This window comes from Gossypium raimondii, chromosome 9, assembly GCF_025698545.1.
Source record: "Gossypium raimondii isolate GPD5lz chromosome 9, ASM2569854v1, whole genome shotgun sequence".
In the NCBI taxonomy this organism is placed as follows: Eukaryota; Viridiplantae; Streptophyta; class Magnoliopsida; order Malvales; family Malvaceae; genus Gossypium; species Gossypium raimondii.
The window spans coordinates 35,474,597-35,496,181 of NC_068573.1; the positions used below are offsets into that span (position 1 = coordinate 35,474,597).

General features: G+C 36.4%; 3 protein-coding genes across 4 annotated transcripts; all 3 read left to right on the forward strand.

The window, feature by feature from the left end:
• Positions 1 to 1,532: 1,532 nt before the first annotated feature.
• Positions 1,533 to 4,200, forward strand: LOC105799277 (dnaJ protein homolog). The gene is made up of 6 exons (XM_012629738.2): positions 1,533 to 1,984; positions 2,110 to 2,275; positions 2,735 to 2,873; positions 2,955 to 3,231; positions 3,315 to 3,513; positions 3,595 to 4,200. Exons 1-6 carry the CDS (start codon positions 1,835 to 1,837, stop codon positions 3,915 to 3,917), a joined length of 1,254 nt encoding a protein of 417 aa, XP_012485192.1. The 5' UTR covers positions 1,533 to 1,834; the 3' UTR covers positions 3,918 to 4,200.
• A 1,388-nt stretch (positions 4,201 to 5,588) lies between these two features.
• On the forward strand, positions 5,589 to 8,120 carry LOC105799278 (probable carboxylesterase 15). 2 transcript variants are annotated; one of them, XM_052620610.1, is made up of 3 exons: positions 5,589 to 6,491; positions 6,574 to 6,841; positions 7,456 to 8,120. In XM_052620610.1, exons 1-3 carry the CDS (start codon positions 5,806 to 5,808, stop codon positions 7,588 to 7,590), a joined length of 1,089 nt encoding a protein of 362 aa, XP_052476570.1. In that variant the 5' UTR covers positions 5,589 to 5,805; the 3' UTR covers positions 7,591 to 8,120. The 2 variants fall into 2 exon arrangements, with proteins under 2 accessions (XP_052476570.1, XP_012485193.1); XM_012629739.2 differs by lacking the exon at positions 7,456 to 8,120 and having other exon boundaries at positions 5,600 to 6,491; positions 6,574 to 7,022.
• Positions 8,121 to 13,335: 5,215 nt separating this feature from the next.
• LOC128032394 (protein MAIN-LIKE 1-like) lies at positions 13,336 to 14,981 on the forward strand. The gene is made up of 3 exons (XM_052620405.1): positions 13,336 to 13,683; positions 13,762 to 13,846; positions 13,943 to 14,981. The coding sequence occupies exons 1-3, from the start codon at positions 13,550 to 13,552 to the stop codon at positions 14,396 to 14,398; spliced, it is 675 nt and encodes a 224-aa protein (XP_052476365.1). The 5' UTR covers positions 13,336 to 13,549; the 3' UTR covers positions 14,399 to 14,981.
• Positions 14,982 to 21,585: the final 6,604 nt, after the last annotated feature.

Below are 21,585 nucleotides of genomic sequence, written 5' to 3' on the forward strand. Positions count from 1 at the left end.
ATCATTGATCTGACCGATTTGACCACCAATTAAATTTTAAAAAAAAAATTAGGTTTTGGTGTGCAAATATATCTTTCACAATTATTTATCACAACAAGCAATTTTGTTACACTAAAATTAGGGTCATATTTCAAGCCGCTCATCTTGTAATCATGATATTAAAGAAAAACATCAACCAGGATGAATTTATGAAAAAAATAATAGAAAACTCCAAGCTAAAAACTGGAAGAGATTATTGAAATTAACATATAGATTTGTGTGTCATTTAATCTAGTTAGGTGTATTGCAATTGAGCTGAATGATGATAATGGTATTGAAATGACGATTAACGTACATTGTTCAACTAGGAATACAACAATAAAGATATATGCTAAGTTTAACGAAGTCAAGATAGGTGATTCGAGATTGTCCATATATTTCATATTTATGTATCCCATAATGTTCATCAATATGAAACCAGAAGCTCAACAGGATAATTGAGTAATGATTTCATGCCATTGTTGGAAAGTTTGTATCTTTGGCGAGGCATTCTTCTATAATTGTCTTAGATTTTAACTTTGGCATACCAATGAAGATTGTTGCCAACCTGCATGTAATTTATTGAGTGATATTTTGTAAGCATCTTTATTAATTTCAATTCGATAGTCAACACCATATTGTATTATTAATGTTTTGTTTTGATGGTTTAATTTCAGTTTTCTAACACTTCATTTATGGTTTAGGAATAATAATTTTAAATTTAATTTAGAATGTTTAATTAATATTTATATCATTATTGTGATTTATTTGTATTTATAATTATTTTATATTTCTTTTGATCTTTTATAAAATTCTGAGCTGTTGAAATAATGATTTAATTAATTAGGCCTAAAATACCACTTGTTAAATTCTAAAAGAGTTAACATATTTGAAGATACTTGAACTTGATATATATATATTTATTTAATTGATATTTAAACATATAAATTGTAAACTAACTTAGTATTTCTTTTAGGTGCGTGATTAACATCGTTACGGTAAAATATGTCGACATATTTTAACGATGTTAGTATGATACCTAAAAAATGTATGAATTCTAAATTTAGGTATCAATTAAGTAAAAAATTTTAGGTATCAAGTAGGCGTAATTCAAGTAGGTAAGTATATATTGAACCTTTCTATAAATATTCTTTAAAAATTAAAAAGAAAAAGCAAAATAAAATTAAGAAAATGAAGGTATAATGATTTATTTAATCATCTTAACTTCAAAAAATATTTTAATAATTCGTTTAATTATTTTGACTCTTTTAATTTTTAATTTATATATTTTTTATAAATTAATTCAAAATAGATGAAAAGATTAATTTTATTAACGTAGAAATATATGTGGATATTAATTTTATATTTTTGAATTTTAAAAATAATTAATTATCGATATATTATTTATGTGGCCGTCCGCGAGCATATTCATCTATTTTAGATAAAAAATATTAAATAAAAGTTTAAAATAAAATTTAAAAGGAAAGTGGAAGCGAAAGTCCCGCGGTTGAAGAGAAAGAACCATCTAGATTTCCAATGTATTTATTTTATTTTATTTTCTCTACTTCGTCCCAAAGGTAAAGAAAAAACAGAGGTAGAGAATTCTAGAGCCTTCTTTATTTTCTCTAAATCTCAGTCATCCATTGAACAATCTCTCTTATAAATTATATCCCAAACCCAAATCCTTTCCCTCAAGCAATTTGGGTGATTCTTTCTTTTTCTTGTGGTCTCCAGAGCTTCTCTGTTACATCGTTTATTTTCTCTCAAGAACTGAAGAAAAAATCCGAATAGATTAAAACTTAAGAAAGATCAAAAGATGTTTGGAAGAGCACCTAAGAAGAGTACTAACACCAGGTACTATGAGATTCTGGGTGTTTCGAATAACGCTTCCCAGGATGATTTGAAGAAAGCTTATAAAAAAGCCGCCATTAAAAACCATCCAGACAAAGGCGGTGATCCTGAAAAAGTATGAACAATTTTTTCTTCATTTTTGGGTATTTTATATGGGTTTCTTTTTGATTGATGGTGGTTTTAATGATTTTATTGTTAATTCTGCTTCTTCTTCTTTTTTGGTTTTTGTTTGATTGGCAGTTTAAAGAGTTGGCCCAAGCTTATGAGGTATTGAGCGATCCTGAGAAACGTGAGATATATGATCAGTATGGTGAGGATGCACTCAAGGAAGGAATGGGTGGTGGTGCCGGTGCTCATGACCCGTTTGACATCTTCTCCTCCTTCTTTGGTGGTAGCCCGTTTGGAGGTAAGAGATTTAGTTTAACAGTTACCATATTTAAAATTAAAGATGTATGATTTTTTTAAGAAGATCCTGATATAGGAATAGTTTAAGAATCTTGAAAACATTGTTATTTTATTTAATGATGTTGGGATCATTACAACTTGCAGTCAAAATCTGGTATGTGATCATTTTCTTTTTAATACATCAGCTTATTTGATGCACTAGTGAAACCTGATGAAAGAGAATCTTACTATACTTGGTTAAGGATATATTATAAAAATAGGGGTAGGGGGTAGCGGCAGGAGTTGTCTAGGGATTGAGCCTGAGTTGTATTCGACGAAGGCTTAAACACAGGTGTTTTTTCTTGCCCCACCTAAGGTTCAGTCGACACTTTTTAGGAATTTGGGAAATGTTGTTGAACTAGTTCTAAGGGAAGTAGGATATGGTTCAAACTTGAATGATGGTGTTATTGTTAATGATTAGGTGGTAGCAGTCGAGGTAGAAGACAGAGGAGGGGAGAGGACGTAGTTCATCCTCTGAAGGTGTCACTAGAGGACCTTTACCTTGGGACTTCAAAGAAACTTTCTCTCTCCCGGAATGTGATATGCTCGAAGTGCAATGGGTAAAATTGTTTTTTAATTCTTCTTTTCTATGTTCGGTTTTCTGCATTATTTGTTTATGGGGAATGTGTTATTTATGACAGCAAGGGTTCAAAATCTGGAGCTTCAATGACGTGCCCTGGTTGCCAGGGTTCTGGGATGAAGGTTTCAATCAGGCAGCTTGGCCCCTCCATGATTCAGCAAATGCAACATCCTTGCAATGAGTGTAAGGGTACTGGCGAGACGATCAACGACAAGGACCGCTGCCCTCAGTGCAAGGGTGAAAAGGTTGTTCAAGAGAAGAAAGTTTTGGAAGTCATTGTAGAGAAGGGTATGCAGAATGGACAAAAGATAACATTCCCTGGCGAAGCTGATGAAGCGGTATGCATAGTTTGATAGAATTACATTTTAGCGTATGCACTTGGTCTCTTGACTAATTGGTTGGATTTTGGTGCACTTTGCAGCCTGAGACTGTTACTGGGGATATAGTCTTTGTCCTTCAGCAGAAGGACCATCCGAAGTTCAAGAGGAAGGGAGAAGACCTGTTTTTGGAACATACTTTGTCTCTTACTGAGGCATTGTGTGGCTTTCAATTTGTTATTACCCATCTTGATGGTCGACAACTTCTAATCAAGTCGAACCCTGGGGAGGTTGTGAAGCCTGGTAAGTTCTTGGAAGTAAGTATTCTCAAGGGGATTTTTTATCAATTGCTTGGTTTTAAGTTTGTAAAACTTGTTATTCCAGATTCTTGCAAGGCAATCAATGATGAGGGGATGCCATTATACCAGAGGCCATTCATGAAGGGCAAATTGTACATTCAGTTCACTGTTGAATTCCCTGATTCCCTTAGCCCTGATCAGGTTAAGGCACTTGAGGCCATCCTGCCTCCAAAACCAACCTCTCAGTTGAGTGATATGGAGCTAGACGAGTGTGAGGAGACCACGCTATATGATGTGAACATTGAAGAGGAGATGAGGAGGAAGCAGCAGCAGGCAGCGCAGGAAGCTTATGAGGAAGATGAAGATATGCATGGCGGTGCCCAGAGGGTGCAGTGTGCCCAGCAATGATGATGAAGCAAAAAAGAAAAAAGAAGTTGATATATGGTTTCAAAAGTATTCTCGAGGATATAGAAAGCTGGTTTCTCTAGTAATGTAGAGTGGTAAAGCATATCTTGCTCAGGTGGTGGATGAGCGGTGTTATTATTGTTAGCCTGAGAAGAACCGAGTACTAAGTATTTTTTTTATGTCTCTCTTCGCAAAAGGTCCACATCTTGTAGTGTTTCTTGCTGGTAATTGGAAAGTAGTTAATAAGGGAGATAAAGTTCCAGCGAAGACAATTTGCTTTCTTTCATACTTCTCTTATCAAGAAAGGTTAGAAGGTAGACAATCTGCTACAATTGGATATTTACCTGAATAAAAAGAAAAAACTAATTGTCTGGAAACAGAAAGGCTTGTGGAAGCCTCATCTCACAAAGGAAATATATTTCACGGAAAGTACCAATTGAAGTAAAACAGGGCCAACACTGAACCTCAGTTTGTGCAGGAAAAAGTTTGTAATCTTCCACAATAATAAACAATCTTGTACCAAATATGACCATACTTAAAGAACCCCTGCTTTGAATAACTTAACGCCAGGGAGCAAATGCATAAAACCATTTCGGGTCTTTCAAGTTCTCACAATCCAAATTTCAATTGCTGAAGCTCCTTCCCGGGTATCCAATTCCTCCACATTTTGTAATTTCCAGTCTTGGAACCTCTAAGGACTAACCCACAAACTTCCCTTCACGGGAATCAGCAAACCACTCGAGAACTTAAAAGGTTCTGTGGTTTCTTTTAGATTAGGCATTGACATAATAACCAGTGCGAAATTTTCTGCATAAGTAGTGGATTGACCGACCCTCTCATTAACTGCATCGATCTCAGCCTTAAAGATTATAGGTTAATCAAACTACTTGACCAAATACCTATTTTGCAGCAGAGTCAGTTGGAGTCGCTGCAACTTCCATATGGTATTAGACATGTTCTATTGACCAAAATCTGGTGGCAACCAGCTACGATCCATCTTTGATTAAAACAGGTTTCTTCATGGGATGCTTCTATTGCTTTCTATACTTATATAAAGACATGTTCATTCAGGAAATGCAGCAAAGCTGATAATGTTTTTATTTATTTATTCTGAATTGCGATGGATGTAGGTGATGTATAAATGAAAACAGGATTGCTTGTGTTCTCTGTTACCATTTCAGTGGCCGTTTTATACCTATGATACCCAGATTCTTCAAATTTTTGCAAGAATGTCTGGTACATGGGATAGATTTTCCAAATGTATGAAAAAAATGGAGTATATCCGACCCATATTAGACTTGTAACGGTATTCGACGCTCACTTTCAGGTCTGGGTTTTCCATTGATCTCCACATCACCTGCTTCTGCATTCACATGGAATTTAGTCTGCAGCAACTCTGCTTGAGTTTGATATATATAATTGTGTTTGAATGAAGTTTCTCAAACCGATAACCTTAAAACTTCAATCTGCTCAATCTTATTTTGGGAGCTTTAAAAATAAAAAGCTTTCAGCTCACTATCGAAATGAAAACTCTTTAAAACCTTATTTTAGGAAAGATAAAATGGAATCAAACATAAACAGGTTTATGGTAATTCACATGCAGGGATGTAAATTTCTAGTTATCTGCCTGCAATTACCTTAATCGCGGGTTAAGGTTTTTGATCAACATGTTAGTCTTAACAGTGACAGGCGAACTAAATTCCAAAGCAGCAGGAGAAAGCCACTTGTCCAATAAAAACTACCCATAGAAAACAACAGAAACAAAACGCCATTGGCCAAATTAAGATTCTCCAGAGCCGCCTACATTTAACTTTGTCCTTTGTTCCTCCTCTCCCCTTCATTCCCTTTACTCTTCCTTCTTAACCTCTCAATCCCATCTGAAACAGCAAAGATGTCTGACATGGCTGCCTCTGCTTCCATTACAACCCCTCCCCATGAAGTCGATGAATGCCGAGGTGTCCTTCGTGTTTACAGCGATGGCTCCACTTGGCGTTCTTCTAAGCCAAGCTTCAATGTCCCAGTCAATGGTGATGGCTCTATTTTGTGGAAAGATATTGTATTTGATCCTGTGCATGACCTTCAGCTTAGGCTCTATAAGCCAGCTTCACCTTCATTACCCAAGCTCCCCGTCTTTTATTACATCCATGGTGGTGGTTTTTGCATTGGATCACGTGCCTGGCCTAACTGCCAAAACTACTGCTTCCGCCTCGCTTCAAACCTTCAAGCTGTCGTGATTTCGCCGGATTATCGTTTGGCTCCGGAGAACAGACTCCCGGCAGCCATTGAAGATGGTTTCATGGCTATGAAATGGCTCCAAGCTCAAGCTCTGGCCAACAACCCTGATCCATGGTTAACTGATGTAGCGGATTTTAGCAAGGTGTTCATATCTGGTGACTCAGCCGGTGGTAATATTGCTCATAATTTGGCGGTCCAACTAGGGGCTGGTTCATTAGACTTGGCGCCGGTTCTGGTCCGAGGGTATGTGCTTTTAGCACCATTCTTTGGCGGGACAGTGCTAACAAGATCCGAAGCTGAGGGTCCCAAAGATGCCTTCCTTAATTTGGAGCTCATTGACAGGTTTGTCATACGGCTTTAGCTAAATTTCAATAAAACTCCACTCTGAACAGCAGTATTTTGAATCTTTTAAGCTTGTGTGTAGGTTTTGGAGGTTATCTGTACCGATGGGAGAAACGACGGATCATCCGCTGATAAACCCTTTCGGGCCCGTCAGCCGCCGTCTGGAACAGGTGAATCTAGACCCTATTCTGGTGGTGGTTGGTGGAAGCGATCTGTTGAAAGACCGAGGAAAGGAATATGCTGAGAGATTGAAGAATTGGGGGAAGAAGATCGAGTACGTTGAATTTGAAGGACAACAACATGGGTTCTTCACTATTGATCCTAACTCTGAACCGGCCAAAGCATTGATGGTAATAATCAAACGATTCATTGTTGAAAATTCTAGCTGAGAGGATTTTTTAGGTAAATAATTGTCCTTTGTTTGAATGATGTAACGTCGGATTGAGTGAGCGGAAATCATGCATTGCAGTTTGATATTAAAACCTATGAACCAAATTCTAATATGATATTAATATTATAACGTAATTACAACTTTGGGGAGAGATGGTGGATATTCTTCCACCCAGTAAACATCCTGAAGGTAAAATGAAACATGTTTTGCAAGTTGATGTGCACAGCTTCATTGATCTTGCTAAAGTCTGTCCTTTTGTGATCGCTGGTCCCATGTCGGACAGGTCGATTTTCCTTTTTTCTGCAAGCCTGTGATGACTTTAAGAGCATCCTTTTCAATGATAATTTTTTGATGTCTTAATTGGTGTGCCAATTCCATCGCTTTAACTGCAGCAAGAGTTTATGCGACTCCTGCATCTTCAACTCTTCCCAAGCAAAACAGAACAAAACCGTCAGTCTCTAATGATAAAACCGCCCCCCTCCTTTTTTGCTCAATTTGTCAAAACAAGCATCAAACTTGACTATAACCAAATGATTTGCCCAGTAGCTCTCTTATAATTCTATATTCCTGCAGTTGGCTTCGAATCTCATCAACAAACCTAGGAGCACTAAACGAGATATTTTCATGAAGCATTCTATTTCTCATATTCCGAAGACACCAAATGACCATAAGAAAGAGTTCGAAGCTGTTTTGGTTCATTTTTCCTAGCAGCCAAGTCTATCCGATCTAAGCAACTTTCAATATCAGTAGAAGACAAAAATGCTGGTACCTGGCAATAAGAAAGAGCTTCTTTGGGAAAGGGACAATCTCGTAAAGCATGCATCTCTGTTTCACGTTCAAAATCTCACCACTGACAAATATGGGATGCTCCTTGACCTCTGTAAGCAATATTTCCGGCAGTCGGGATTGCTCCGTTACAAGCTCTCCATACAAAAAGTTCCACCTTTGGTAATTGGCATGTCTCACTGAGATTGGGAGGATAACTGTCTATACCCACTCTTACTTGAATGCTTCCCATCACAGTTGAAATGCCAGTGTTATATTAGCTTGTCATCACAAAACTCCAGAGCCAGAGGCATTTCAAGGACTGCATTTGCCTCTACCTCGTTGAACTCAGCGCGTACAAGATCTTCCCTCCACCTATTATTAACAACATCAATAAGCATGCTGACTTTGCTATTTGAGAGAAAACTCGAAGCATCTGATTGCACAATAAAAGATTCGTTTGTTGGCAGCCATCTGTTAGTTTTCTATTTATAAGCTTATCATCCCCCACTCTCCATCGTGTTCCTTTCAGCATCAACTCTTTGGAAGACCAAATACTCCTCCACAAATAGGAGGTTAGATCCCAGCTCTGAATCAAGGAAACTTCTGTTCGGGTAATATTTAGAGCTAAAAACCTTGAAAAAAGGAGTCCCTGGTTCAAGCATTAACCGCCACCCTTGTCTTCCCAGCAATGCAGGATTAAAATGTTTGAGGTCCCGAAAACCCAGTCCACCAATGTCCTTCGGCTTGCAAACTCCTTCCCATCCCATCCAATTCATTCCTTTTCTATCATTTTAAGTTATCAATATTAACTATTCACCATGTACATTCAGTGTTCATTTGGAAGTTTATTTAGGTAACATTTTAAAAAAATTAAAAAATCAAATTCAAGATTATAATTTATATTTGGATATAAAGGGTTTTTTTCTTTATATTTAATTTGCAAGATTTTAAGATCAAAGGTTCATAATTAAAATACGAGAAAACATGAAAATGTGTTGGAATCTACTTTACTAAGAATTTAAATAAATATATATTTTCTTTGAAACAATCCTGACACAAATATATATAGCTTTAACTCTTTGAGTTTGGTAATTTTTATACATTACTCCAAATAATTAACATTTTTATATCATAAAATTTACATATTTGTTAAAAATGTCACTATAATTATTGCTAATATCCTATATTTACATTGAAAATAATATGATTTTAATTATCTATCATAACAAATTACTATAAATATATCAATATTGTATTAAACTTATCATATTGTATTAAAATGTTAATTTTTATGCCGAGATTAGAAGGTTCGTCTTTGACACATTCCCAAGGAGCATAACAGAGTAGCTGATTGGATGACTAAATTTGATAAAGGGAGCTATGATGAGATGCATATATATGAGGAAGGCCCAACCTTATTAAGGGAGCTACTCAAATGTAATCTTTATCCAATGGTTGCTTCTTCTAGTTAATTTGTTATTTGCTTTCACTTTCTAGTTGTTCTTGTTACAAAAAAAAAGTGTTGTATGCAAGGGCGAAGCTAGAAATTTTTTTTAGGGGGGACCGAAATGAAATTTTAATTTTTAATAGTCTATATCTTTATAATTTTTAAAGGATTAAATTAAATTTTCATAATTTTAGGGGGTCAAAGTATAATTTTACATTTATTAATTTAAAATTTTAAAATTTTCTAAAAGGCCAAAACAACAATTTTTCATTTTAGGGGGGTCGGGCCCCTGTCCCCCTATTCACCTCTAGTTGTATGTTTATTATATTTTGTATTTAATTATACTTATATTATTTGTAAATCAATTGAATTTTTAAAAAGATAATATGGAAGGATCCACTTACACTAGTGTAAAATTAAAATATTTTTACACATTTTCGTAACTTTTATATGATTAATATTTTAACAATTCAACCGTCATATTTCATGCTTCATCCATATAGATCATGCATGCTAAATTTGATGTAAATTAAAAATTTTGACCGTTTATTTTTATAAAAAATTCAAACTATCAATGAATATTCATATATACACCTTTTAGATCGATATAATAGAGATATCTCGATCGGTTCGAAAATTTATATGCATGACAAATATAATTATATCGATAAATTCAATGATTGGATCATTAAAATATTACGAAAAATGTAAAGCGGTTTAATTTTCCACTTATGTAAGTGGATTCCTCCCCATTTTTAATTATTCAAGACAATAAACCCTTACATATAGCATGGGTAAGAAAATTAGTATAAAAAATATTTAAACTTAAATTTACATAGAAATTTCCGAATTAGTGGGAAAAAAAAGCTATGAAAATCATACTTTCTTATTAAACTATCAATTTATATGTAGGTTGTACTTGAAGTTAAAAAATTTAGAACTTCATGCATTAATCCTGAATTCGAAGGGAAGTTGAACCAGATGTTCAAGGGGGATAGTTGTCAATGGTGATAAAGCATAGGCATCTTCTTTGGGTACACTCCTTAGTGAATTTTTTGAGGATGTTGACAATGACATACTTGAAAAATTGAGGAAGAAAATATAATAGATGTTCAAATTGAATGAAACAATCAAAAAAGAAAAAACACATGAGGGATGAACTTCACATTTTAAAATTGGAAGGAAGAAATCCTCAAAACAAATTGGAGGGGCCACAAGATTGTCCAGTCAAATTGAAAAATTATGCAGTGCGACTGACAATATGAGCCAAGCCACATGTAGTTTGACTCCTGTTATGTATCCATATGGTATTCCGCAAGTAGTCAAAGTGCTTGATAGCTTATCGAAGGAAGTTCGAGATTCTAGTCCACTATACTTTTTCTCACTGAATTTATTACTCAATAAGGACAAGTGAACTATGTTTTTATCAATTAATCCTAAGATTAGAGCTTGGTGGCTTAAGATGGAAATGGAGGAGAGTTCAAAATTTTCTAGTCTTCTATGGTCTTGAGATATCTACTATGTGACTAAAAGTATTGCTGCTTCTTTGAATCGATTCTTTGTTGTTTTAAATCGATTGTTTATTGTTTGAATAAATTCTTTCTTGTTTAACTTGATTCTAACTCCGACAGTAATATTTGTTTGGCTATTTATTTTTGTTCTACTTATTTATGTCTTTATTTAATAGTCATTTTTCATTCTCACATTGCCACTATAACTATATTGGAATCCAAATGTATATCTCATTATTGATTTTAATCTCACCACCACATTTGTTTTTAAACTCAATAGAGTCAATCTCACTACTCATTCAAATGCACCCTTAAGCTACGAACATGAGCTAGTTTTAGAACAAATGTTATACTGGATTTGTATTTGACGTGCTAATAATACAAAATTATACACTATTTATAAGAATTAATTATTAATTTACTAATTTAATTCACCGTCAAATACAGACCCAACATAATATTGATTCTAAAATTAGGTCACATTTGTAGCTTAATTATCTTATTGTTATCTTAATTCTTCATTTATTTTTAAATAGCGATTAAAAGACATCGGGTAATAGATAGACCCATTAGAAGTACTTTTAAATTCTTATATTCGTTATAATTATTGACAAACAGAGATGATCTTGACAACAACACTTTTGCCTCCACACTTTGTATTAATGGCTCCATTGCTATTTTCATTGTTGAGGTCCCCTGCAAAACATAGTCCACCAAATTTCATCAACATAATGGAAGATTATTAAATTGTCTCAATTTTTTTTTGCTCAATCAAAGTAATATTTTATTAAAATCCCAAATAATACTAATAATATAACAACAATAAACACAATCACTCTAAAAAGGAACAATTCCTTTTTTCTAGTTTGATTGTAAATAAGTTTATTTTTTATTTTATTATTAATATTTTAATTATATAATTGTACTTTTGAATAGAGAAAAGAAAAATGCAATAGACTTCTTCATCATTTTTGCTTTGTTGCGTGCTCCCATATATCAAATTTATAGTTGCTTTGGAAATATATTTAGAAAATATCCATATTTATTGTTTTACAATATATATTTGAGTAAATATTTGAAAATTTTATTTAGAATTAGTATAATTATTTGTCTCTTATCTAATATAATAAAATATTCTAGCAATTTAGGAAATTTGCTTAAGTGTCATATTTATTTAATTGATTTGTGGCTTTCATAAATAATTGACAGGTGGGTGTTGTAACATTAAGGAAACATAACAACAATGACTTAGAATAAAAGGAATAAAATGTTGTTTTTATTTATAATTTGAATATTTCACAAATTATAAAGGTATAAAAAATACTTTAATTATTAAATAGTTATTTCTAGATAAAAAAAAGCCTTACCTGGTCCGGTCTATGATTTCGACAAATGTCGTGTATTTTATTTGGATAAAATTTTTGTATTATTTTTCAAAAACAAAATTTGTTTAGATTTTGAAAATCTAGTTAAAGAAACTATTTTTATTTAACTGTTGCAGATTTTTAGATAATTGTTTCTCCCAATTTTACCTTTTTTTCCCTACATATTTTACTATGCCATTCAGAAAATTATATAAATAGGAGGTCATTCTCATTTTAGACAGAATACAACAAGAGAAATAGAGAGAAAAACAGTTTCTCTCATTAAGAGGGAAATTCTGGCCAAATTACCAAAAAAGTCCCTTTATTTTAAAAATTACGGAAATGGGCCGGTTTTTTAATTATTTACCGGAATGGGCCATTTTCCACGAAATCGCGGCCACGTCAGCGCGATGTCGGGGAACTTGACAGGAAATCGCGTCCACGTCGGTAGCGACTGCCGACGTGGAAGGAAATCGCGTCCTTGAGGAAGCGATTTCCTTCCACGCCGCCAGTCGCTACCGACGTGACGCGATTTGTTCGCTGCGTGAACAAGGCTCAACGGTCAAAAATTGACCGTTGGCCCCTAACGGTAAAATTTTTTAAACTATATAAACCCCCACCCTTTTATTTTCACAAACAAATTCTCTCAATTTCCTTCAAAAATTCTCTCAATTTCCTTTTAAAATTCTCTCAAACTCTCAAATTCCTTCCAAAATCCTCTCAATTTCCTTCAAAAATCTCCAAATCCATATTAAATTTATTTTTCCATTAAATTTCATTTTTAAGAAAATTTTACAATTTTTATTTTTTAAAATAATTTTAAAATTTTAATATTTTCAACCATGGCGGATCATTGATTCGTCTTGATAGGAATCACATATCGGTGGAGCAAATGAACATGGTAAGTATTAAATTTAAATTTTATATTTTATATTTTATTTAAGATATTTTTATTTATGTATTTTTAGATATTTATTAATTTATTTTTTTAATAAAAGGCTAAAGATCGCGTATTGGAATGCAATATTCGGAATATGCATGCTCCTCCATCACCGTTAGTAGAGAACTACCTCCGGGAAGCAGGATTTTGGTACGTGGCGACGGTAGGCCGGGGATGTAAGTTGGAGCCGAAACTGATCAGTGCGTTGATCGAGAGGTGGAGACCCGAGACGCACACATTTCATCTTCCATGTGGAGAGTGCACTATCACTCTAGAAGATGTCCATCTGTATTTGAGATTGCCGGTGGACGGGCACCCAGTGACCGGGTCTGCCCAATCTAGCAATTGGGAGGCGGTGTGCTACGAGCTTTTGGGCGTCGTTCCAGATAAAATGGATGGAGGTAAGGTGGAGATGGGCTGGTTACGTGCGACCTTCCCCGATCTGAATGAAAATTCAACCGAAATTGAAAGAATCCGATATGCTCGAGCATACATTCTTCAAATAATTGGAGGCTATCTCATGGCCGACACGTCACAGAGCCGTGTACATCTAAGGTGGCTGCTAAAACTCGTTGATTTTAGAGGAGCCGGTGAATTTAGTTAGGGGTCTGCCGTCTTGGCAACATTATATCGGGAGATGTGCGGGGCGACCAAACCGAGGAGAGCAAAAATCGGAGGATGCCTGTCACTACTGCAATCATGGGCACGGTTTCACTTTCCATTTCTACGTCCTCGAGTGAACCACCCATATACATTCCCACTCGTAACGAGGTAAATTTTATATTACATTTTGAAATTGTTATGTAGATTTTGTAAGAATAAAAGTATGCTAAAAATTTATTTAATTAGGTGGAACCATCCGGCAAGTTATCGTGGATTACCGTCTGAACTTGAAGATATACGGCTTCTATTGGACCAACGGTCGGAAGCAGAAGTAAGTATTATTGCAAATAGATATTTTCATACATTCGCTAGTGGATTGATATTTAGTATTATGTATATAAGTAATATTTCTATCATGTTCATGTAGTTTCAATGGACACCATACGAGGATCCGGCAATCCGGGCAGTAATCTCGGAAGAGTTTTTACAAAACCCTAACTCTTGGCACGTGAAAGTGTTGTTGATCAACTACGCAACTGTGGAGCCCCACCAGACAGACAGAGTCCTACGACAGTTTGGATGTAGACAACCGATCCCTGTGGACCCTGAGGTGTTTGACGAGCACCACAAAATCGACATTCGGCTATTAGGTACGGATTGGCCTAGATACTGGTCAGACTACACGGAAATGTGGGAAAATCGGCATGAGTATCTACCTGCTCGGGAACAAATCATCGTTCCCGAGTTAGCGTGTGTTCCAGAATACATGCCATGGTTTAGGATCCATGGGAAGCCGTATTTACTTACGCCAGAGGAGAGGCAGTGGCAATTACGTGTCGGAAGGGAAAGGCGCGGGCCTCTAAATCCAAGGGGACAAGAGTAGGAGGGCAGCCCATCAACGAGGGCCAGACATTCAGCCGGCTCATCATCAGCGGCCATGGAAGCACCGTCCCCAACGAGAGCACCGACGCAGTCACCTGATGCAGCAATTCAACAGATGATACCCACGCAATCGCCTTTCCCTATGATGCCAGGTATGTTTCCTAGCCCTTATATGTACCCTAACCCGTACATGTATCCTTTTCCAAATCCTATGACAGGTTGGAGCCAAATGCCCGGATCAGCTCCATTTCCTGTAATGCCGAGCGGACCACCGATAACTAGGCCATCACCGCAGGAGGGGTCGCAAGGGGGCCGTCGGGGAGCTCTCATTTTTACCAATCGCCAGCAACGCATGGCTTTCAAACTCCATCGCCGTTCATGATGCAAACACCTCCACATTCACTATTCTTTGAAGGTGGATCATCGTCCCAAGTCCGACAAGCGGATGCCGAACCGGAAGAACAACAATCACCATCCGAGGAAGAACAACCGCCGCCGGAAGCTAGAGGAAGGAGGAATCCAGCGCGTAACCGTCGACAGCCGCCATGTGGAACCGAATCCCCCGGTCATAGACATTGATTACCGTATTAACATGTATCAATACCCATGTAATGAAATAGAAGTTAATGATGATGTAATACACATAGAAATTTTTCCGAGTTTTTTTGACATTATTTGATTAAAAACCCTAACCTAACTTAATTTAATTAAAAACCCTAACCTAATTTAATTAAAAACCCTAACCTAACTTAATTTAATTAAAAACCCTAACCTAATTTAATTAAAAACCCTAACCTAACTTAATTTAATTAAAACCCTAACCTAACCTAATTTAATTAAAACCCTAACCTAACTTAATTTAATTAAAACCCTAACCTAATTTAATGTAAAACCCTAACCTAACTTAATTTAATTAAAAACTCTAACCTAATTGAATTAAAACCTAACCTAACCTAATTTAATTAAAACCCTAACCTAACCTAATTTAATTAAAAACCTAACCTAATTGAATTTAAAACCCAAACCTAACTTAATTTAAATAAAACCTAACCTAATTGAATTAAAAACCTAATTTAATCAAAACCCTAACCTAACTTAATTTAATTAAAACCCTAACCTAATTGAATTAAAAACCCTAACCTAACCTAATTTAATTAAAACCCTAACCTAACCTAATTTAATTAAAAACCCTAACCTAATTGAATTAAAAACCTAATTTAATTAAAAACCCTAACCTAACTTAATGTAAAACCCTAACCTAACTTAACTTAAAACCTAACTTATTAATGTTAACACCCTAACATACTACAATGATTTGATAATCTTACTAACCATTTAAGAAATTATAGTTTTACATAATGTTGGATTTAGTAAAATGTTTTGACTGGTACTAACATTTAAGAAATTGTAGTAATTTGATAATTTTACTAACAATTAATACAATTATCAATTAATAATTGAATAAAAGGTAGCTTTTTCTATAATTACATTCAACTATTGCGATTAGGGCATAATCGACTTGTATGGCCTGGGTTCCTACACCATCCGCACAATTTCTGTTGACTGGCTGTTTCTCGGATATCTATATTGTTCTGTATTCTAGTGGAGAAAGGTCGACCCTTTGCTATGACGCAATTCTCTATCCGTAATGACTTGAAAGGAGCAAGAGATACTGGTGCCACTTACGCTCATCTGGGACGGTGGGAAAACATGTCTCCATACGTTGTACATGTTTTCTAATTTGTACACTTCGTCCACATAACTGAGCGGATCCAGACGGAGTTTCTGACAAGCTGCAATAACATGAGCGCATGGATAACGAAGTGCATCGAACTTCCCACAGTCACAAGTCCTATTTCGCAAGTGTACACGATATTGCCCGCCAACAACACCTTGGTGCGGTATGTCGAACTCCGTCACGCGAAACCATAAATTGTCTCGATCGTGACATACAGCGTGCATGATGTGCCTTCACCTTGTTAATTTCTTGAACTACCTTACTGCACCATACATGCCCACCCTGCATCTGGCCTGCATAAGTTGTTGCTCGCTTTGGAAATAGCGCCGCCAAACAGAAATATGTCTCTCGCACAACCGCTATTATCGGTAGATGGCGCGTTCCTTTAAGAACAGAATTTATGCATTCCGCCAGGTTCGACGTCATATGGCCATATCGTAGGCCTCCGTCGTATGCTTGTGCCCACTGTTCGAAACGTATGTTGCAAAGGTAGTCTGCCCATTCTTCGTTTTGGGATCGCAAGATTGCCAACATCTCAAGAAAATGATCTTTATTCATTTCATACCCTACCAATATAAGAACATAGTGAATATTTTATACCGCTTCTACCAATAAAACTAATTCAATTTGACAAACAAAATAATACAGTTATACAGTAAATACCCATGTTGGTCACTTGTCGTCGTTCCGTCTTAGACGGATATTGCCTGTAGTAGTTCGAAGCAACGTGTCTCAGGCAATATCTATGGTGTGTACGCTGCCACAAGCTTCCCTCCCGATCAAATGCAGCTAGTATCCCGGCGCCCCGATCTGAAATAACACAGATATCAGGTTGGGGGCACACATGCCTCCTTAACCTAGAGAGAAAGAAATCCCAGTCATCAGACGACTCCCCCGGTGTTATTGCATATGCAATTGGAAGAATTCTCCCACCGCCGTCCTGTGCCACTGCAACCAATAGCCGATGAGTGTACCTACCGAACATGAAGGTACCGTCAATTTGTACCAACGGCTTGCAGTACGGAAATGCGTCTCGGCATTGCTTAAAGGTCCAAAATAGGCGTTTGAACACTTGGCATCCACGTAGCAATCGACCGTTGTAGTACGCATGTTCCGTTTGAAGGTCTGTGATGGCGCTTGGGACGTATCTCTCTAGCACCTGACACCATTGCCATATTTCATTATATGAGGCGTCCCACCCATTATGCATATTCCCCAATGCCTTTTGCTTAGCTATCCAAGCCTTGCGGTAAGAGGGCGTGTACCCCATTTGGCTACGGATATTGGCAATTATCACCGGCACTGAAGTCCGAGGATCTGCTTTTATCGTGGGCAGTATCAAGCTAGCCAACATAGCTGAATCCATTTTCGGATGATCTTCTCAAACACCTACAGAGGGAGGGAGTACATTAAATAATGCAACATTGGAAAAAAAATATTATTCAGAGACATTCAATACTGTACCTGCAGCACATGTATGTGGACCTCTGTACTTTTTTATCTCCCACAACCCTGTCCTCTTCCTTAACGAGGCGACGATTTTCCATGAACATGTGCCATCTTGCACCGCACACTTCGCCTCAAACTTATCAGATTTTGATTTAACGACTTGGTAATTAACGCCGTTTTTGATGCTATGCTGTTTCAAAGCACCAATAAAACTATCCTTATTGGTAAACTGATTACCAACTTCAAGTTCACCGAGATCTACCCCCGAACTTGTACGATCGCGCATCCGGTGTGGTAGATCTGGAAACTCTAACGCATCATCATTTGACAGATCGACATTATGCATGTGGGCTGAAGGTGAGTATGCTCTGAATCGTGGATTTTCTTCATCATCTGCACTCCTATCACCATATTCACCTTCTGTTGGAATAGGCTCCGGTTCAGAAAATAATCTCACCTCTGCACCATCTGCCCCGGGCTCTCGAGGTGGATCAACATCGGAGTCACCTTCTGACCCACAATCATCTGCAGCGTACGACGTCCCCTCACCGGTTGATGTCGTAGGTAGTACGTCATCCCTTCTTCTGGGCATTTGATAATGTCCCCAATTGGATGTAGATTGCCATCTAGTAGAACTTGATGCAGAACCTCAGCTCGTATTTCCTGCGTCAAACGTCGAGCCACCGACGTATATGTCTCATCCACCGACAGAGTGTCTTGGGGGGAAGTGCATTCGACACCGCTACTGAACATGGGTTGTTCCGTATTTTGTAACACGCTAACCGAAAGTGTCGGCCGGGGTCGTATACATCTCAAACACCGGACGGAAGTACATCAGTTGGCGACGTAAATTGTACATATAACTCAATATAAGTTGCTCCGCTAGCAAGATGAGTCTGCACCATTGCCTCAAAGCTACGAGCACCTTTTATGTCAAACGAGTCATATGTCACCGGATCAACAGAAGAACAAAATCGATACGTCATTGACAGAACTTTCATTGGCGTCGTTCCGAAGATTTTACGCCTAATTCTTTTATGGAGTTCTGTCAAATCAATGTTTTGGCTAAATGACAGTCGCACCGTATTCTCCGACAAAAAAATAACACCATTCTCGGTGTGGCAAACCCCACCATCGTAGTAAATAACAGCACTAATACATTCACTCATTTTGAAACTCTAAGTTTCTTAGCCTCTCTAAAATTTTTCTGTTGTGACTTATGCATTCTGTGGAACATTTTCTGCCTAATTTATAGCCTCATTCAAACTTGTTATCAGAGCAAAATCGCGCCCACGAGGCGCGATTTGACACTATTTGCTCGAAACGTCAAAAAAATTATTTCCTACATGACTAATCAGGCGAAATCGCGTCCACGGTAGCGATTTCACAATTCTACCAATATAGCATCCTTGTATCAGCGATTTTATACTATTTGCTCAGAAAACGTCAAAAAAAATTATTTCTTACATGACCACTGTAGCGAAATCGCGTCCACGAGGCCACGATTTCACAATTTCTTCTCAAATAGCATCCTAGTAGAAGCGATTTCCCACTATTTGACCAGATACGTCAACTCGAAATTTTTTCCCGGGACCCCTAACCCCTAAAAAGCCTGCACCCTAAACCTTAAAAGCCAGAAAATACAAACGTAAAATCAGCGTCAAAATCGCGTCCCGATGCAGCCTTCGTCGTCAAATTGCGTCACGTCGGTAGCGACTGGCGACGTGGAAGGAAATCGCTTCCTAAAGAACGCGATTTCCTTCCACGTCGGCAGGTCGCGCTGACGTGGACGTGATCTCCTGTCATGTACCCCGACATCACGCTGACGTAACCGCGATTTCGCGGAAAATGGCCCATTCCGGTAAATAATTAAAAAACCGGCCCATTTCCGTAATTTTTTAAAAAAATGGGCTTTTTTTGGTAAATTAGCCGGAAATTCTGTTTAGGAAATTGGATTTTAAGCGGGACCATATGTGACCCCTCCATTTTTTTTTGGGAAATTGACCTTAGTGTGGTTTTGTTGGTTTCTTCTAGTTTATTTTTCGATCAGATTTCTAATAAATTGCTTTTATTTTTCGATATTTTCATTCCTTTCGAGATAATATTTTTATTTCACTATTGCATATTTTTAGGAAATTGTCTTTACCAGTTTTACCTTTTTTCCCTATGTATTTTACTATGCCCCATTCAAAAAACTATATAAATAGAAGGTCATTCTCCTCATTTTAGACACAACACAACAAGAGAAAAATAGTTTCTCTCTTCCTTTTGTTCTTTAAATTCTAGTGTTATATATATGCGAAATTACACGAGAGGGAAAATAAGATTGAGTTTTAAGTGGGACCATCTGTGATCGATCCAATTTTTCCTGAGAATTAAACCTAGTGTGGTTTCGCTAGTTTCTTCCACATTATTTTCCGATCAATTGCTTTTATTTTTCGATTTTTATTCTGTAACACCCCTAACCTGTATTCGTCACTGGAATAGGGTTATGAAGCATTACTGGACCTACTGGATAATTTACAATTAATATACAAGTAATTATCAAATATAATATAAAATAATCTTAAAGTCCCTTAGATGGACCCTCAAGGCCCAAAATACAAGTTAGGAGTGATTTGGGACTAATTCGGAAACTCGGAAAATTTTTTTTTGTGCGAATTCAATATAACCCCCTTTATAAACATCTAACCTTCCCTGCAATTTCAACTGCAACCAATTTACAATCAATATGGAAACCAACACATTTTCACATTCAAACGTATTTAAATCATGCCTAAAACATTTATTTATCAAATTGATCAGCAACATTCATAATACTATATAAAAGCTAACTAAAAAACTTCGTTCATTTCATTTCAATTTTAGTACCAAACTATCTCAAAAGTATATCAAGATGATACTAGCCTATACATGCCATATACCATATATATACAATTCAAAAGTACCAACTTAGATGTCCGATAGCGTGATGATGTTCCCGGCGACTTCTGGATCCGAGCTAGCCTTGATTCTCTATAGAACATAAGAAAATAATACGAAGTAAGCTTCATAGCTTAGTAAGCTCGTAAGTGAATAATTTAATACATTAAATAAATACAATTCAACTAATTGTACATAACATCACCATATATACAATTTCAACAAACCTTTCTCATCTCTTGAAACATGATCAAATACCATTTCATCATTTTTCTCTATTAAATACTCGAATAGGTTCCGTACGTACCTGTATCGTCTCGTACTAACCTCTTTCTCATTCATCTCATTCTTTTACCCGTTGAACCATTCGTAATAGAAATCGGATACTCAAATATCTCATATGATAAGTACCTATACCATGGCCCGTAGCAAAAATCAAGGTAACTTATCCAAAGAACTATTATCGTGGCCCGAAGCCAATTTATTCGATATGCATGTCCCAAAGCCAAATCGGTATAAAACGCACCCGAAGTGCTAATATCATAGCTCGAAGCCAAATTATCCGATATGCATGGCTCGAAGCCAAATTGGAATATCAACTTATACATTTCACAAGTATCAAATTCTATTCATAAGGTTCAACCGAGATTTCTAGCTTATCGATTTTATCTTCGAATATATCCGTAAAGTCATATTTACAATTTATACATTAATGAAAATCTTGTAATCACAGTTTAGGCATAATAAGAGAATTTAACATACATTCTAATGAAGTCATCACATTACGAACTTACCTCGTACTCGAAATTGACGAATCGAATCGATTACTCGATAATTTTACCTTTCCCCCGATCTAATTCTGGATTCCTCTTTTCTTGATCTATATGTATTCAAAATTTAACTCATTTAATCATATATTTAATCAATTTAACACAATTTACACATTTTGGCAAAATTACACTTTTGCCCCTATTATTCCACATTTTTGCAATTTAGTCCTTATTACAAATTAACTCATCAAATGAGCTAATTTTTCTCAATTAACACTTTATTTAAATAATATAAGCTATTAAAAACCG

Coding starts and splice junctions, on each gene's coding strand:
- LOC128032394 (XM_052620405.1), top strand. CDS start 13,550: ATGTGCGGGGCGACCAAACCGAGGAGAGCAAAAATCGGAGGATGCCTG. Junction 13,684..13,761: donor ACATTCCCACTCGTAACGAG/GTAAATTTTATA, acceptor TTATTTAATTAG/GTGGAACCATCCGGCAAGTT. Junction 13,847..13,942: donor ACCAACGGTCGGAAGCAGAA/GTAAGTATTATT, acceptor ATGTTCATGTAG/TTTCAATGGACACCATACGA.
- LOC105799277 (XM_012629738.2), top strand. CDS start 1,835: ATGTTTGGAAGAGCACCTAAGAAGAGTACTAACACCAGGTACTATGAG. Junction 1,985..2,109: donor AAGGCGGTGATCCTGAAAAA/GTATGAACAATT, acceptor TTTGATTGGCAG/TTTAAAGAGTTGGCCCAAGC. Junction 3,232..3,314: donor CTGGCGAAGCTGATGAAGCG/GTATGCATAGTT, acceptor TGCACTTTGCAG/CCTGAGACTGTTACTGGGGA.
- LOC105799278 (XM_052620610.1), top strand. CDS start 5,806: ATGTCTGACATGGCTGCCTCTGCTTCCATTACAACCCCTCCCCATGAA. Junction 6,492..6,573: donor AATTTGGAGCTCATTGACAG/GTTTGTCATACG, acceptor GCTTGTGTGTAG/GTTTTGGAGGTTATCTGTAC. Junction 6,842..7,455: donor AACCGGCCAAAGCATTGATG/GTAATAATCAAA, acceptor ATATTCCTGCAG/TTGGCTTCGAATCTCATCAA.